At 42.4% G+C, this 17978-nt stretch overlaps 1 protein-coding gene across 1 annotated transcript in view; it reads right to left on the reverse strand.

Annotated features, from left to right (window-relative positions):
* The window catches only part of HSD17B12 (hydroxysteroid 17-beta dehydrogenase 12), a 125332-nt gene that overhangs the window by 16317 nt on the left and 91037 nt on the right, over positions 1-17978 (reverse strand). Inside the window, exons 7-8 of the mRNA XM_053271030.1 lie at positions 13885-13919; positions 5752-5833 (exon numbers count right to left, since the gene is read on the reverse strand). Coding sequence (XP_053127005.1) covers positions 5752-5833; positions 13885-13919 — 117 coding nt within the window. The remainder of the gene's footprint in view (positions 1-5751; positions 5834-13884; positions 13920-17978) is intronic.

Consider the following 17978-nt stretch of genomic DNA (forward strand, 5'->3'; position numbering starts at 1 on the left):
CAGGCATGAGATGTTATCTCTGGGTGATCCCAAAGACCAATCTGGCTGCTGCATTTTGAATGAACTGAAGTTTCCGAACTATGTACAAAGGCAGCCCCACGTAGAGCGCACTGCAGTAATCAATCCTGGAGGTTACTGGCTGATGCACCACTGTTTTGAGATCGTAACCACTCTTTTGAGATTGTTTTTACCATGGGCCGGGTTGCAGATCCAGGAACAAGCTTCCCAGATAACCAATATGATGAACTAGAAAGTGATTGAGGCAAGGTAACACCACCCCTGCTCCTGCTGTCGAAACTGAAGCCAAAGCGCCTCCCACTACTACCCTCAAAAACAGAAGTGTGAATTCATCAGATCCTGAAACAGAAGCTCCTGTGAAATGAAACCTGCATAGGAAAAAATGGGTCAAGAAGAAGCCTCATCATTACTGGTGTGATAACTACTGTTGCTGCAATTCAGACAGGGACTTTTCTGGTGAGGGTGGCTGCCATTCATTTTTGTCAAGCAGGCGCTGGGATTTTCAGTGCAACAATAAGTACTGCAGGTCTAGTGAAGATTGGTCACCATGTGATTGCCTGCCAGTTTCAGGCAGCCTGAGATCCTCTTACTGCAGGACTGTATGCGTTACTTCATCATCTGAAAGTGGGGATGAGAAAGAAGCTGTGGGTGGCAGTGTATTTACAATTCCTTAACAGCAAACTCCAATTAAGAAGCAGGACAAGCTGGCAGGACTGGTGTGTTAATTCATTTGCCTTTTAAAAATCCCCTTTCTTTAGGATTTTCTCATGCACTGCCATGGCAATGTTTAACACAAGTATGAACACGCATATTTAAAACAAAATTCTTCTATTGGTCACCATCAGTGCAAGCACATTAGATACAGGATATGTTAGAATCCCTGTGGCACATGTTCTCAAAAGGCATGGACCTGCACAGAAGAGAGCAATGTTGCAATACTTCAGGGTTAAAAAAGAAAAGAAAAGCAAACATAAAAACACACCAGTCTTACCAGCTTGTCCTGCTGCTCAATTGCAGTTAGCTGTTCAAGTTTTGTAAATACGCCACCATCCACAGCTTCTTCCTCTTTCATTCCTCCCATCAATGATCTGGCTGTTTGGAAAACAGCTTATGGTAAAACTATCTAAAAAAACAACCCCAAGCCTTCTGTGCTATGAAAAGGAGATCACATTAGGATTTCTGAAATTAAAAGGAGTTTTTGAGGGAGGTTATGAACATGGAGTTTATAGTGGACCAAGTCCACTATAGGAGGCAGAAAGTCAGGCTGGTAAGGTTTCATGGACCACAGAGGGTGCTGTCCATAAAGAGGACATATAAAGTTTATGTCATAATGCTTAAAATTAATGGGGTTTTTAGAGAAAGCCTCGCTAAATGAATAATTATCACTGAAACTGTTGACAGTTTTTGACAATTATCCTAAATATAAATTTTCCTGGTTGCCAACACAACTTCCAGCTAGAATGCTAAACACTTTCATACTCACACAGTCCACTGGGTATTTCTTATTGGCTGTGAGCAAAGTCTTCACTTGTGCTAACCACACAGTCAGGTTCAGAGAACATTTCTTGATAAAGCGGGAGGATAACAAGATTTGCAGCCTGTAGCGCAGGTTAGCTCCAGTAGCCATCTAACAAAACACATTCTTGTTGCATGCTAGCTTAATTTTCACATTTACACCATTCAAAAGCAGTTTTTATTTTTTGGGGGGGAGTGGAGGATAGGTCAGTGTGAAGATGCCTCAGCAAGTCTACCTTTTGGCTATGTTAATATAGTCAAGATTATCACCATCCAGGGCAGTTACTTCATGCTGCCCTGCAGTATCTTTATAGATAAGAGAGTGCTCTCACTGTAATTCACCATTGCTTCAATGAATGCCCTGTAATGGGTAAGTGCTGCTGATCTGGCTGACAAGTCAGTCTCCAAGGGTCACATTCACCTGGCTAAATATGGCCACAATACGGTAATTCGCTAGGTCCACTTTGGCATCTTGTGAAAGATTGATTTGATCTTGCAACAAGGACGGTTGATTCTGTCCTTGTTGACAATTATACAGCATATATTAAAAAGGGTGTTATTCAAATCCAGGTAAAAATTCCAAGTTCCAACAATGAAGAAATCCAGGGGGGCAGTCTCTGTCAGATTGGTCGGGATGGGAGGAGCACATCAATATATATGCTTAGTGGTCTGCGTAGGGACAATTTGGAACAAGTCCAGTTCAGATTTGGTGTACTCTTTGGAGCTGCAGTACATAAAAGCCATAATAGCTTTAAAATTATCACCAGCAGAGTGATTCCTCTTTCCCTTAGGCCTTCTCTGGTGTTTCTACTGGCTCACAACTTTTCTTTTATGAGGGTGGGAGGGGAAGACCTAATCATTGCACATATGATGCTTTTTGTTTTCTTTTGATATACATCTGACCTAATTCTCCTTGTGAGGAAGAGGCCTGGTCCATCTTATTCAGATCAGCTTAAGAAACATGGCCCACTACATCATTAAGCAACACCCCGAGCTGCTGTTTTAACTTACTGCTTAAGGATCTCTAATCCCTGTCTCAAAAGAGAGACTACCATCCAGAAAAGGATCCGGAATATGCCACTTATTCCTGCCCCATATATGATCAGGGCACCCATGTAGCCAGGAAGGGCACTTCCTGCCTGAGCCCTGGAATTATTATTGTAAAAGGCAGGCTTTCCATCTTTTCAGGGTTTTTGGGTTGTTGTTTTTTTAAGCTGCAGACCTCTCTGGGGGAAAATGTGTAGCTTCACAATCACCTTGCCAAAATGGAATGGCACATTTTTGTTCTGGTCCATCTCCACAGTGATGGTGTCAATGTGGTGCTTGCTCACAGGAGAGTATTGTGGCTCGTCATAAACAACATTAACATGTTCACTGTTCTGCCCATGAACTGGAATGCAGCGCAAAGGTGGGACATAAAAGTCTCCCCCTATTTGGTACCCTACAGTGTCTGTATAAACAAAAGGAGTGTTGAATGTTATGCCTGCAGGGAAAGGCAACACCTTGGTGGCTGTGTCAGGAAAGAGTCCTAACGTGAAAGCACAGCTTTCTTTAAAAAACCCTTTAATTTCAAGCATTATGACAATTACTTTATATGTCCTCTATATGGATAGCACCCTCCATGGCCCATGAAACCTTACCAGCCTGAATTTCTGTCTCCTATAGTGCACTTGGTCTACTAAGAAAGGCACCACACTCAACAGAAAAGTCCCTGTCTCAATTGCGACAACAGCAGTCATCACACCAATAATGAAGCCTTTTCTTCACCCATTTTCTTCTATGCAGCTTCAGTTTCACAGGAGCTTCTGTTTCAAGATCTGATGAACTCACACATCCGTTTTTGGAGGCAGAAGCAAGAGGCGCTCTGGCTTTAGTTTCACAGCAGGAGCAGAAGTGGTGTTACAGTGCCCAGTCACTTTTCTAGTTCATCATACTGGTTCTCTGGGAAGATTTTTTCTGGATCCAGAACCTTTCTGGGCTCTAAGATCTGTTCCTATTGGTTCAGAGTGGCGGGGCATGTTTGTGGGGGGGTGGGGTGACATGCCCACCTTCAGGGCATACCTGGGCACAGACCTGGTTCTGACCATTTCCAGTGATGCCAGCCCACCTCTGACCATTTCCAGTGATGCCAGCAAGCATGTGGTTTCTGGTGATGTCAGTGGAAGCATGTGGCTTTATTTGCACACAAAAGCACAGGGTTCTTGATAGTTAGTATGCCTCAGCTACTGACTACTAGGCAATGACTACTGAAATCTCAAATGAATGAATGGGTTAAGTAAGATTTCCAAAAGGTAAGATATAGGGGTTCAAGGCCCCAATAGCTCTGTCCTATTGCTAGGTGAACCAAGATAAACAATTCTAAACAGCCACACACCTCAAAGGCAGAACAATTTAAATATGTAACTTTACCTGAGGTGCCTAATTTACAAGGCTACAGAATTTTCATTGCCTTGATGAAAAACTATTTAGCACAAAATACATACAGCCCTGTCTATAAAACAGCCCATCCATACAGCATGCATTTTACATCCTGTATCTGTGTAAGTAGAATGTACATTTTCAAATAGCCAAGTAGCTGAATTGAAATATTTGATACGATGGGTTGGGGTGAGATGGAAATAAAAAGACATTTCATGTGTTTTTATTGTTATAATGAAACAAATTCAAAACTAGATTACATTCTAGTTTTAATCACCTAGCAAACATGAAGTACAACTTGAAATGACTGGACTTATCTAATATCTATCCATCCATCAAATTTGTATGCTGCCCCAAACTTCCATCTCTGGGCGGCTCACAACAATATAAAAACAATCCAAAACAAAGTAGAACCTTAAAACAATTTAAAACCACAATTAAATTAAAAGGCTTGGGTGAAAAGGTCAGTCTTTAATGACTTTTTATAAGTTGTCAGAGATGGGGAGGCTCTCATCTCAGCAGGGAGCACATTCCAGAGTGCTGGGGAGACAACAGAGAAGGCTCACCCCTACATAGCCACCAGACAAGCTCATAGCAGCTGCAGGCGGACCTCTCCAGATCACCTCAATGGGTAATGGGGCTCACGGAGAAGACGACGTTCCTTAAATACCCAGGGCCTAAGCTGTTTAGAGCTTCATAAGTTATAACCAGAATCTTGTACTTTGCCTGGAAACTTATCGGCAGCCAGTGTAACTCTTTTAGTATAAGAGTAATACGGGCTCTTCGAGATGACCTGGAGACCAACCTGGCTGCCACATTCTGTATCCGTTGCAGTTTCCAGACTACATACAAAGGCAGCCCCACACAGAGTGCACGGCAGTAGTCAAATCTGGAGGTTACCAGTGCATGTACCACTGTTCTGAGTTCGTTCATCTCAAGAAATGGACGCAGCTGGTATATCAGCCAAAGCTGATAAAAAGCACCTCTGGCCAATATTGCATTGGAATCTATTCATTGTTACTAATGAATTTTATGAAACAATTCTGGAAATCCAGGCAAGCATTATACATGTGCTGCAGTCCATGTTCCAGACTTCCACTTGAGCAGGGGAAGGGGCAGTTTTTGCCAATCTTCCTTCCTTTCCCTCCAAGATCACTGTGTGTCACCAACCTATGTTCCTGGGGGTCATGAGACCTTTCAGGGATATATTTTGGTGATGCCCTGAGGGCTTAAGAAGGGAGGAGAAATTGGTGAAAGTTGCCCCTTCCCCTGTTCAAGTCTGAAACATGCACTGCTGCACATGCATAATACTAGTCCGGATGTCCAGAATTGTTCCATAAAATTCATTAGTAATAATTCCCTTTCCCTACTCAAGCAACAGCACAGTAATAATGCATGTGCACAATACTAGTCTAGATTTCAGCCAATGAACACCACCCCCACCCCCCAGCCTGGGAAATAAAGTATGGGGAATTTTTCTGTGAAAATTTTCCACCACACTTCCATTTTACACTAGCTTTTACAACATTACTTCACTTGTGAATAATTATTGTAAAAAATGGAAACGATATTAGTCTATTTAAAACAGAGATAAGGCCCCACAGACAAATAGAAACCATCGGGGGTGGGGAGCACTTCAAGACTCATCTTCCTTTAATGCGATATTTACTATTTACAAAGTTGATGTCACTTCTTCAGCTAAACTACAAGAAAGGAATGCCAGATACTTTATCACGTCACCTTTTTGTTAGATTTATATATAAGACTCCCACACATAAGATATCCTGATATGCTGTTTACCTTGGTTGCCGAGTAAAGGGTCATAAAGGGACATGGATCGAGTCCCGCAAAAGAGGAAATATTCACAATTACTCCCCTGGACCTAAGAAGTAAGGAACATAACATATAAAATGAGAACCAGAACCCCAGTAGTGAGAAACGATTATACCCTTAAAAATTATTTCAGAGCCCTAAAATAAAAAATTATTTTAGGCACACTCTCCAGACATCAAGATACCTGCACACTACCAGTGGATCCTCTAAAATGGTATGCAATGTAAAACCAACTTCAGGATTTTGAGTGCCTTTGAAAAGGGCACCATCACTGCGCCTCCTAAAAAGCAAACTTAGAATCTCATGTTTCATTTGACTTTCTTGAAAGCTCTGTGCAAAATGAAAGTCGTGACACCATTAGGATAATAGGCCCATTGCCATTTTTTAGGTCAAAGCAAATACAAACCTTACCTTCACCACTTCCTAGAGCCAGCCATGAGGTGTGAAGGCAATCACAATGAGTAGATTCAGGTGCACGCATGCGCACACACACCTCTCCCCATTTTAATTCCTGCTTACAGGAAAAGCACCTCATGTCATCAAAAGAGATTCTTATTTAGTACACTTTACAATAATGCCTATGTTTTAAAGTATGAGATAAATAAATGACTATATCACTACAACTGAGACAGGCATATTTTGTTACTCGTGGGGGTTCAGTTTCTCACCCACCACTGAGTATAACAAAACTGCAAGTACCAAGTCATTATGCCTATGGGGGTGGGCGAGGAGGGTTAGGTTCCTGCATCTGGGGGGGGGACTGAAAAATGGCAAAAACTAGAGAAAAGTGAGTATTGTGCTGTGCTCTGCGTGTGTTCATGAGCCCAGCAATGCCCGCCCCTTATCAATACAGCCAATTTTCCATGAAAATTCACTGGAGGAGGAATTCTTTTTTTAAAACGAGGAGTCACAAAATGGCCCCTCATCATAAAACAGTGGTAGGAAATGACTTCCAAGGTCATTTCTGGCTGACTGCAAAATATGGATAAGCGAAGTTAATGACTTATTTGCCAGGTTTTTCTCGCACATGCAGAGGTCGGGTTTGAATCACCTGACCGTGAATAGCAAATCCGCATATAGCAAGGCCCACCTGTATATTCAAACCAGAAGTATCATCTCTTTGAAAAAGTCAAAGATGTACTTTTACCCAAATATAGGAGCTAGAGGTAATTCAAAAGAACAGAGTTATGAAGCCAACCACACCTAGAGGTATTTTGTTCAGCACCAGAGAGGTACATCTGTCAGAGAGAGACCAGACAGGAGCTTGGAATAATTGGAACTGTGCAAGTGAATATGTATGTATGTATGTATGTATGTATGTATGTATGTATGTATGTATGTTTATATTGCATTTATATACCACCCCATCCAAATGGCTCTGGGTGGTGCACAAAAAACACACCAACCCCCCCCCCCCACAAATCAGTCACATTATAGACAGTCACAGGAACCAAAAGCTTTGCTTTGCATACCGAGTTTAAGAGATACCAGGCTCAGTTTCCAGTGGTTCCAAATATCCAAAGCTATTGATATCAGATAGAATTGTACTAGCCATTTTTAAAGGTCTTTAGAAATTGTTTCTGGCTACAACAGGGCAATCTACAATGGCCTAGCCCTATTCTGTATACATTAGGTTACATAAAACAATACAGAAACACTCCCTTGAAAGCTTTTTCAAGAATGCTCCTATAATACTAAGCTACACCCTTCTCTGTGAGCATTAACAGCCCCTTCCCTATATAGCTCTATATACTTTCACCAGCTTGTTAACCTGATTTATTACACAGATGTTTAAAGAAAATTCCTGCCTAAACTTAACTGTGCACCTCATCAGCATTCTACCTTAAGCAATATAGTAGAAAACATGCTATTTTTAGCTTGCCCATTGTTGTTATGGCAACCCTTGTCCGCTCCAGCTGTATGCAAAGTGGTAAAAGCAAGCTGCCTCTGTAATGCAATTAACAACTTGTATGGCAAACATCAATAGTTCCACGTTTGTCTAGAGCAGGAGTGCCCAACTGAAATCATGCTAAGGGCTGCGACATTGCACTGTGCAGTTCACCACCTACATTGTGCAGGATGATGATGGATGGACAAGGGCTAGACTTGGATTCATGAAGAACGCTAATCTCCCCACCTTCACCCCCGAGTAAAGGTTTAGGACGAACCAGAGAACTGAAGAAAGCACAGTATCTGCTCCTCAGCGGAACCAATCTGTTCCAACTATGAACGGCAGCTCCATTCGCATATGTTCACGTGTGGGCTACTCACATTAATAGAGTATCTAGCTTAATCCATGCAGAGCATCTGCGTGCTAGTACTTGATTGCTCCCCTCACCCCCTGCCACAGTCCCCTCACCTCAGAGATCTCTCCACCCTCACCTGAGCTGCACTTCTCCTCCTCCACCCCCTCAGCCTTCTTGGTCACTCCTCCATCCCATTGCTTCCATCCCCCTCACCCCACTGGGTTGCGGCTGCAGTGTTGCCAGTTGATTGGCCAAGCTGCAGCCCCCTAACCCAAGAGACCTCCCCATCCTCATCTGAGCCCCACTCCTGCTCCTCCCCGCAGGAGCAGCAGCTGCAGTTGACTGGGCCCTTTCTCACTGCTGCCATGGCTGTTCATTCCCCTCAGGCTGCTGACAGGCCCAGGCCTGTCCTCACTTGCCTGCCTGCCTCACTTCGCCAATGGCTTCGGTAGCCCGAGCAGCAGCAGCTGACCAGACCCTTCCTTGCTGCCACTGACATAGCCATTCATCCCCCCCCCACCCGGGCTCATCCCTCGCACCTTCCTTCATTCTCTCTTCCCCTCCCTTTTTTTATTTCTCTCCTTGTCCCTTGCCCTTCCTTCATTCTCTCTTCCCCTCCTTTCTTTCTCTCCTCTGTTCACTCCCCCCCTTCTTTTTCTCTTTCTCTCCCTTCCTTCCTGAGTCAACAGATCTTGTTCCCTCATCTAATTTGGACAGTGGCAGCCTCCTTCTCCTGAAGGGGCTCTTTACTCCCTCACAAACCCTTTCTTCTGAGACCCCTGCTCACTATCCTTTTATATAGAGAGATTCTTCTCTCCTCTACAATCAAGCACATCTTCCGACCAGTAATAACTGACCTTAACCATCACAGGCTCCTCCTCCCTTATCTGCACATGGAATCCCCAATGCCCGATCAGCACGGTGATTCTGCTCTGTTACCTCCCGATTGGTAAAGCACTGTGTGGGCGGGGCTTGCCACGTACATCCTTAGCATTTTATATAGATATAGATAGATTGTTGGAGCTGCAGACTGCCACGATTCCTCTTCCATGAACTAGAAAATCTGCAGCTTGCCATTTTTGCATTCACAAACAGAAATGTACAATTTTGTAACTAATAGTATAACATGGTTATAATTACTACCATGTTATACTGCTCATATGAGTAGGCTGCTTGCTTAAAGCACTTGACTGCAGAAGGGAGGTACTGAACCCCAGAACTGGAAAACATCCTCAGTCTCCCACTCCCACTCACATTCAGGAAATTGCACAACATGAGGAGAGCTGGTCTTGTGGTAGCAAGCTTAAATTGTCTCCTTTGCTCAGCAGGGTCCATCCTGGTTTGCATTTGAATGGGAGACTACATGTATGGGTACAGTAAGATATTCACCTCAGGAGATGAGGCCACTCTGGGAAGAGCACCTACTTGCTGAAGGTTCCAAGTTCCCTCCCTGGCATCTCCAAGATAGGGCTGAGAGAGACTCCTGCTTGCAACCTTGGAGAAGTTGATGCCGGTCTGTGTAGGCAATATTGAGCTAGATGGACCAACAGTCTGACTTGGTATAAGGCAGCGTTCCTAGGGGCATATGATATACTCCTTGGGGCTCTGGAATTCCACTCCTGTTGGAATTGTGCAGAAGAACCTCCAAAACAGGATTCTAGGATATACAACCCTGGGCTCATGTGCTACTTTCACCATAGGAGGCAGTCAACAAAAGCAACAGCACTACACAAGCCAAGAGAGGTACACTAGGATCATCTGCAATGTTCTCAGAACCAGCAACTCCCTATTCTGTACTGTGCTGAACAATACTAACAAGGATTTAAGATGCAAGCCTGACTGTAAGTCAGACTTTCTTCCATGAAGTTTAGATACATATATGCAGGCAGCGCTTCCTTTGCAGAAGTATTATTATTGATTCAATTTCTATACCACCCTTCAAAAATGGCTCAGGGCGGTTTACACAGAGAAATAATAAATATATAAATAAGATGGCTCTCTGTCCCCAAAGGGCTCACAGTCTAAAAGAAACATAAGATCAACACCAGCAACAGTCACTGGAAGTACTGTGCTGGGGGTGGACAGGGCCAGTTACTCTCCCGCTGCTAAATAAAGAGAATCACCACATTAAAAGGTGCCTCTTTGCCAAGTTAGCAGCGGTTGAGCAAGTAGTACGAGAGCGTGGGATTGAGTTCTTTCTGTAGTTTCACCCACACTACAGAAAGTTCTCCCTGGTGAGATGTGTCAACTCACTCCTGAATGTTCACTACCAAGTTAAGATCTGGTTTTTCAGAAAACTTTTTCTAGAGATTGGCTTGTTGCATTTTAAATGGCTCGATTTTTAACCATGGGATTAGTAGCGGGGTATTTTATTACCATTTTATTGTTATATGTTGTATTCTGGCTTGTAAACTGCTTTGCACTGAATGGCAAGGTCACCTGTGCAATCACAGGTGCAATCAGACCTAGGGGGATCTGAGCTGCACAGAGCTTTCTACAGTGTAGCCTCAAGAGTGTTAGTGCCTGCCAAGCTCCAATGGAGCAATAGCAGACACCCAAGTAGGCATGGCCTGCACCTCCTCCCTCAGTTCAAAATAGACTGCTGCAGTGGAGTGTCAAAACGAAAGCAACAGTCACTGCTGCAGGGAGGACAGAGAATTGTGTGACTACACATTTGTCCACACAGACACATCTATTACAGGAATGCAACTTGCTCTTCATATTCTCTATGCATTCACACATATGGGAGTCCAGCAAGCTCTCTTATCTGGCAGGATATCATGCCCTAAGGCAATATGAGATGAAACACTGAAATGGCAGGGAGATGAACAAGGAGAGAGGTGGTACTGTCTCAAAGTATTTTGGGGAAAGTGGGCAGAAAAGGTTTAGAGATTTTTGGATCAGTTCCTGAAGCAACACCCTGGGCCATTGCAAAAAGGGAGAATCTAGACAATTTGCGGGTACTGGAAATTTGCCGGGGGAGGGCGGGGAGGTTTCCTGGGACTATAGACTTGAAGGCTAAGTGGAAGAATGGTGAAGGCAGAATCTTCCTCTTTCTCCCAAAGGATGGCACAGAGTCTAGACAATCTATTTTACCATGCATGCATTGCAGTCAATGCATGCGGACACCTACTCCTCTGCATTCAGGCAGAGAATGCAATTATTCTGGCTGTAGTAAGGAACTTTTCTCTGCAAGACTTGCACTTCTTAAAGGACTTCCGCAGAGCCATAGACCCATGGCCTCAACAGACAAGTTGCAGCCACAGTAGAAATAAACACACAAATAGAAAATTTACCTGGAAAAGCTAAAAGGAGGAGTAACAAATGAAATAAGAAGGGAATCACATAATTGTAGAGTTGGAAGAGAGCTTGGAGGCCTTTTAGTCCAAGCCCCTGCAGACAGATGGTCATCCAGCCTTAGTTTGAAAATATCCTGCAAAGGAAGTTCCACCACTGCAGGAAGCAAACTGTTTCACTGCTGAACAGCTCTTACAGTTGGGAAACTCTTCCTAATGTCTGGACTAAATATTTGTAAACTGCTTTGAGATTTAATGAGGGGAGATATAAAATTTAAATATTTGTAAACTTGTATTTTGGACGGTATACAAATATGTTAAATAAATAAGTTAAATAAATGAATGCAACCAATAACTAAAATAAATAAATCTGCTCCCTTGTAATTTCAACACATTGATTCTAGACCAGCTTCTAGGAGCAACAGAGAACAAGCCCACTCCTCTTCCTCCTATGTGATCGTCTTTCAGATATTTGAGGACAGCTACCATAATTCCCCTTAGTCTTCTCTTCTCCAGGCTAAATTTAAGGCTTGGTAACAATGGATTGCCAGTCAAGAGCAAGTTCTTTTATATGCTACTGCAACAGAGAGAGGAGGCATGGGTCATGTCTACCTGGGCTTGTGCTATTGCTCAATATGGGTTTGCCTTGCCTCAAGGCTAAGCACTAGAACAGGAGTGTCCAACCTTGGCACTCCTGCAGATGTTACCCTACAGCTCCCATCATCCCTTGACTATTGATCACTGCAGCTGGAAATGATAGTAGTTGTAGAACAGCCACTGGAGCACAGTGGTTGGACACTCCACTTTACAAAATTCCAAATGAGGCTCTGTACAAACAGAGATCCCACATGTGTGAGTGGACGGACACAACAGGATAAAGTGCCACTGTAAACATGTACAGTGGGGCAGACAGAAGAGACCTTGTCTCCGACTCGTCAGTCAACCTTGCGCTCCACTGCTCATGCCTAGAGCATGATTTATCTGAACAGGGAGGTGCTCTGACTCTGATTGTGGGCACTTCTGTGGTCCTGAGACTGGGGCAATCCTGCTTCAGGATCATGGAAGCACCCTCTGTCATGACTATGGTGCTTCCCTGTTCAGACAAACCCTGCTCTAAGCATGAGCAGCAGGGCATGAGGATGACTGACAGGTTGGGGGAGGGACTTGTTTGCACTGCTGTACATTGTAACGGTGGTGGATAATGTGTGAAAAGCGCTGATGAAGAAGAATGCACCACAGAAATATTTAAAGTTTGTTCCTCAATTGATCAGTGGGGTGGAAACTGAAGGACACAGTGCTATGGACTGGCAAGGTCTAATCAGATGCTAAGAACTTCTGCAAACTCAGAAATTCATCTCATGGCTGAGGCTTGTTGTGAACATACAGGCAGGAGCACATGGAAGGGAACTGAATTTCTTGCAGTAACATTGTTACTGCTGAGATCAAGAGACATTCAAAAGCTTATGAAAGGTTAGGAACCATTCTCTCCAATCTGGGTCATCACTAGTGGTACATGAGTGTGGAGGGAATTCTACTGGTGGAAGAGAGTGGAAATTGCACTATGAAGAAATGAGAAAGCATGAGCTTGGTGAGAAGAACTGCAATGGAACTAGTCTTCCAATTACCTCATCGTGAGGTAATGACAATTCCATGTAGAAGCCGTCTTCTATGAGAATGCTGGAGGAAGCTGAATGCAGCTTTAAAATTTAACAAAAATGTGTTGTGCTGAAGAGTCATGTGCCAGCACTGAAGCAGCAAGAAGGAGATACTGGTGGCAGGATATTGTTTTGCATCAGAAGAACATAAGCACAGCCTTGCTGGATCAGACCCAAGCCTATCTAGTCCAGCACCCTGTTTTCCACAGTGGCCCACCAAACACCATGGCATGCTCCCTATTCTGCTATTGCTTCCCTGCAACTTGTATTCAGAGACATCCTGCCTCTGAACTTGGAGGTAGCCTATTCTTTTTGTCCAGCTGGTAGAAAGTGGTAGATTTACACAATCACAAAAATGACCTATTTCATGCAACACTGAAAAACCCTATACTCCCTTCAACTTTGGTTGAGGAGCAGTATATAAGTATTCATAGTAGTATACATTTAGGAGAGTGCTGTTCTCCTGCTTTTGAGTTGACTTTTCCTTCAATGTGTCATCTGCCATTATAACTAGAGCTTATTCTCTGTACTCATTTTGCTTCCAGTGACCCTCAGAAATGGCTTTATGAAGGTTATTCCCAGGAACATCCCAGGAACCATTGCCACCCCCAAAGAATAGCAGGTTAGTGAGTTCACACCGATGAGTCAGATGGGCTTTTTAATTCCATTTAAAAAGAAATCACCACAACAGTTGAGAAGGGGAGAGGGAAAATAAAGGGAATCAAGTGGAAAAAGGCTTCCACCGTCTGATGATTCATGCACCCAAAACCGTGACTCACACAGCATTACTCTGCCACTAAAACATGGAGGCCAGGCAGATTAGTCATAGTAATGAATTTTTCAAAGAAAGGATTCTCCCCTATAAATAATGATGACTGTCTGGATAGTGTTTGTGTGACTCACCTTTCCAGCATACCGGGCAGCACCAATCGTGTCATCTGGGGGGAAAAATAAGAAAAAAATTCTCATGATTGAGTAGGATGCAGACACCAGATTGAGGGAAGCCTTTCTCTGCCCCCTCATAAAGAAGCTAACCTTCCTTCACCTCAAAATAGTCTAGGAGAATTGAAGGCCTTACTTTGTGGAGGCAGCATATTTTTATTCTACTTGTGTAACTTGGCTCTTCCACAAAGCATGTGCAGTGAGTCAGATCAACTCATCTGCACTTCTAATAGCACACAGAAGTACAGTCTGCTCTCTCTCCCGTGCTGTTCTTCTATACCATTGTTTGTCAAGGGCTTCCTAATGCCCAGGCAATGCCCATGGCAAAATTACAATCAGATACCTGCAGTCCTGGTTCCCCATCTCAACTGATTCTAAGACAATGATTATTTTCTGAATTATGGCAGAAGTGTAAGAAGCCTAATTTAAACATCACTACTAATGTAAACATCAGTGGTGCCAGCAGGACAGTGAAACCAACACAGTACCTGCAAGTATTTAAAGTGCTGTGTTTTAAGGCCGAAGGTTAGGTTAGACGACTCATTAAACCCATTTCACCTTCGATTCTATTATTTTTCTAGAGCAGGGCTGAGTAACTTTGGCCCTCCTGCAGATCTTGGCATAATCCCCAGTTATTGGCCACTGTGCCTGAGGATGTTGAGAATTGTAGCCCAACATCTGCAGGAGTTGTGCAGCCCTGGACTAGAGTTTCCAAAAACACGTAAGGGTATACTTACACACACTGATGGTCACACAAATTTGGCAGAAAAACACCCTTAGCCACTGGAAGATAATTAAGGCCACAATTGTATATGCTTTCACGGGAGTAGATTCCATGGAACACATGGAATATTCAAGGAAATATGCCTAAGAGTGCTCTGTAAGATACAGAAAGTGGATACAATCCCACAAATGCTAGCTGCAACTATAGGCTCATTCAATTCCCATTCATTGAATGTGGAAATGTTGGCTGGAGGGAAATATTAAGTCATCTCATCTGATGAACAGCAACACTGAAGTCAGCAATTCTGGTTGAAGTATGAGGAATATAGCATTTTCTCAGTCTCACTAAGTCAATATGTATGACTGCGTCACACATGTTCCTGTTTTAGGAGAGGGAACTGCAAGCTGCAGAATGAACAACATTTGTTCTTATTAAAGCAGCAATACCTACTACAATTCTATTCTGTAGTATAATAATTAATAAACTGTAGTGTGGTATTTGGATTTAAAAATATTTTCTCATTGTATAGGGAGGACCAGGGTTGTATTAGGGCGGTATAAAAATGTGCTAAATAAATAATAAATAAATATTACTTTGTAATACTGAGACCTTGGGTTAGGGCAGTATAAAAATGTGCTAAATAAATAAATATTACTTTGTTACAAATCACCAAGGGCTAACTTTTACACTTAAATTTGCAAGAGACTGACTCAAATTTGCAAGAGACTCCATCCAGCTTTATATAGCAACTTGTATATCTAGAAGACACTTTCGTGTTTTCAAAATAAATAGAAACGCTTTCGTGTTTGCAAAATAAATGGTCAGAATATTAGAGAAATAGTTTTGTGCATGAAGAACCTAGAGATAATCTACAGAATTAAATTTTAAGGGACATATTCTATGTTACAGATCTATGGAGTTTGTTCTACTGAAACTGCTTAGAACATTCAGTTATCATTAGCTGTTGAACACAAACAACAAGCTCACTAACAGATACAGTTTCTGCTATAATACACAGCACAAAGGTCAACATCGTGGCATATGTTATGTCACGCTGACTGTTAATGACACTGTAAAACAGGCAAAGAAGCTAGTATGTAACTACTTGCATTATACAAGTTTAGAGATTATACAAGGACAGTTACACCATTATGTTATGGATACAAGGACGTTGGGAAAGTACTTTCCTAACAGCACTCAGAATTTTTAAAACCCTTAAGAAAGGAGCTTAAGGAAAAGGTCCTAATTTGAAGGATGGGGGAAAAAGACAGTTTGGTGCCCTAATTATGCAGCTTTAGTATCCTTTCAGAGACTCAGATGCTGGTGAATGCCACAATTATTTAATGCCTTGCATATAAAATGAATGCTTCCTATTATGTTATTGCCTATCTTTATGTTTATCTTGTTTCATTTTAAAAAATATTTTTGCTTACTCCTGTGAACTATGCTTGGCAAAAGTTACAGAAATGTAAAATAATTTTTAAAAGTAGGTTAAACAGATGGTTTCTACCTGGAATATTACTTCTCTTTTTCTCTCTAAGGATCTGTAGGGTTCAAACTAGATGCCTAGGTTTTACCACATTCTTTCAGATAAAGCTAAAAGGGTGAGAACAGGACAAGGGATGCAATTCACTATTACTGAAATTGACAGAAGCTGCCTGCAGTAAGCATGAGCCCTGGGCAAGGCAAGGCTCATTGACATGAACTGATGTGGGCTGACTGCAGTGGTGTACTGGATTTTGCCAGTTCTAAATTGACTGATGTTGTGGTGGAAGAGAAGTGTCTAGGCATGTTGGGGACAGCCATTTTGTTCATAATCTACATAATATTCTATTCTACACAATTATCTTGCAAATCTTAGGGTGCTTTTCCCCCAAGAGTTTTGCTTAAAGAGTTAGCTTTCATATTTTGTTATAGGTCAATGATCTACTTAAGGTCAACCATCTCATGACTGCTGCATATCATGTGGTGTTACTAGAGTGGCCCAACAATTTAACTTGAAACCAGGAGTACTAGGTTCTCAACCATGAATTATGAGTTCAAAGTTACACCAACGTGTAAAATGGAAATTAAGAAGTGCCAACAATTAACAAGCTTGTACAGCAATTTACATATTAGAATTGCTACTCCAAATGCCACCTTTTTAAACACTACAATTAATTTATTTAGAAGCTGTAACTTCTATTTTGAGGAACTGATGCATTCTTTCTTCAACTATTTAAGGAAAATAATACATACATAAGGGACTGAGGCAAGTATAAAAATATTTCCTGCCTTTATTAACACCACTTAGAGTCTTCCAGTTTAAACATTTTCTTGTGGTAATGGGCTGAGCCATGCAATCATAGTGATAATCCAAGACAGCAATTAAGGATTCATGACTATTTCACATGCCACATCCACCTGAAAAATCTACATTGAGAAGGCCACATGTTGCATCTAAGCTATGATTATGGGAATCTCTGGACACAGACATCTTAGCTGGGAAAGAGTTGCCTCTTTTAGTAATCAGTTGTGGCTGCAGTCACTTCTAGAGGCTACCAGAGAAAAGGCAGAAGCTACCTCTGCAGGGAAGCAGCTGTAATTTGCTAACGAACAGGCCAAGATTTTCTGGATCAATTTAAATCCAGTTTCTGGCCTAGTTTAGACTAAAACTGGCTGACTCTACATTGCCAAGAGGAAGAGGAGTGTGATCTCCTAGAACTCTCTGAGAATTTGCATAACACCAACTATGACACCTATCTTGATTGGCTGTCAGATCTGGACTGAGGGCATTGTAGTCTGGTAGTTCCATGTATGGCTAGATGGTCAGTTCCATAAGGTGGTGCCATGGGGCTGTTGCTCTTCCCTATGGCAATTATACTATGTTGCACTACACAGCTCTAAGATGTACCTAATTACTTGAACTATATGTAAAGGAGAATCTGGCATCAGTGTACTGATGGCACCACACCCCAAATGACCTTCCCTAAGGTTTTATGTATATCAGCACCTACTTAAAACCCTGGGAAAGGTCATCTGGGCTTTTGGGATGTGGCACTGTCAATATACTAATGACACTCACACCTATTTCTCTTTTGCATTTAATTCAAGTGCTGAACCGGTGCTTAAGAATGGCAATGGACTGGATGAGACCAATGAATTGAAGTTCAGTTTTGAGAAGACCAAGATTCTATTGGTGGTTCATGTGACCTGGAAGACTTTAGATTACCTGTTCTGGTTGGCATTGCACTCCCCATTAAGGGTCAGATTTCCTTCTGGGATGTTAATAGATCTGGCCCTATCTTTGGTGGTCCAAGCAGCCTTAAATGAAACACTTTTTACCAGGTGA

Source organism: Hemicordylus capensis, chromosome 1 (assembly GCF_027244095.1).
Source record: "Hemicordylus capensis ecotype Gifberg chromosome 1, rHemCap1.1.pri, whole genome shotgun sequence".
Taxonomy (NCBI): Eukaryota; Metazoa; Chordata; class Lepidosauria; order Squamata; family Cordylidae; genus Hemicordylus; species Hemicordylus capensis.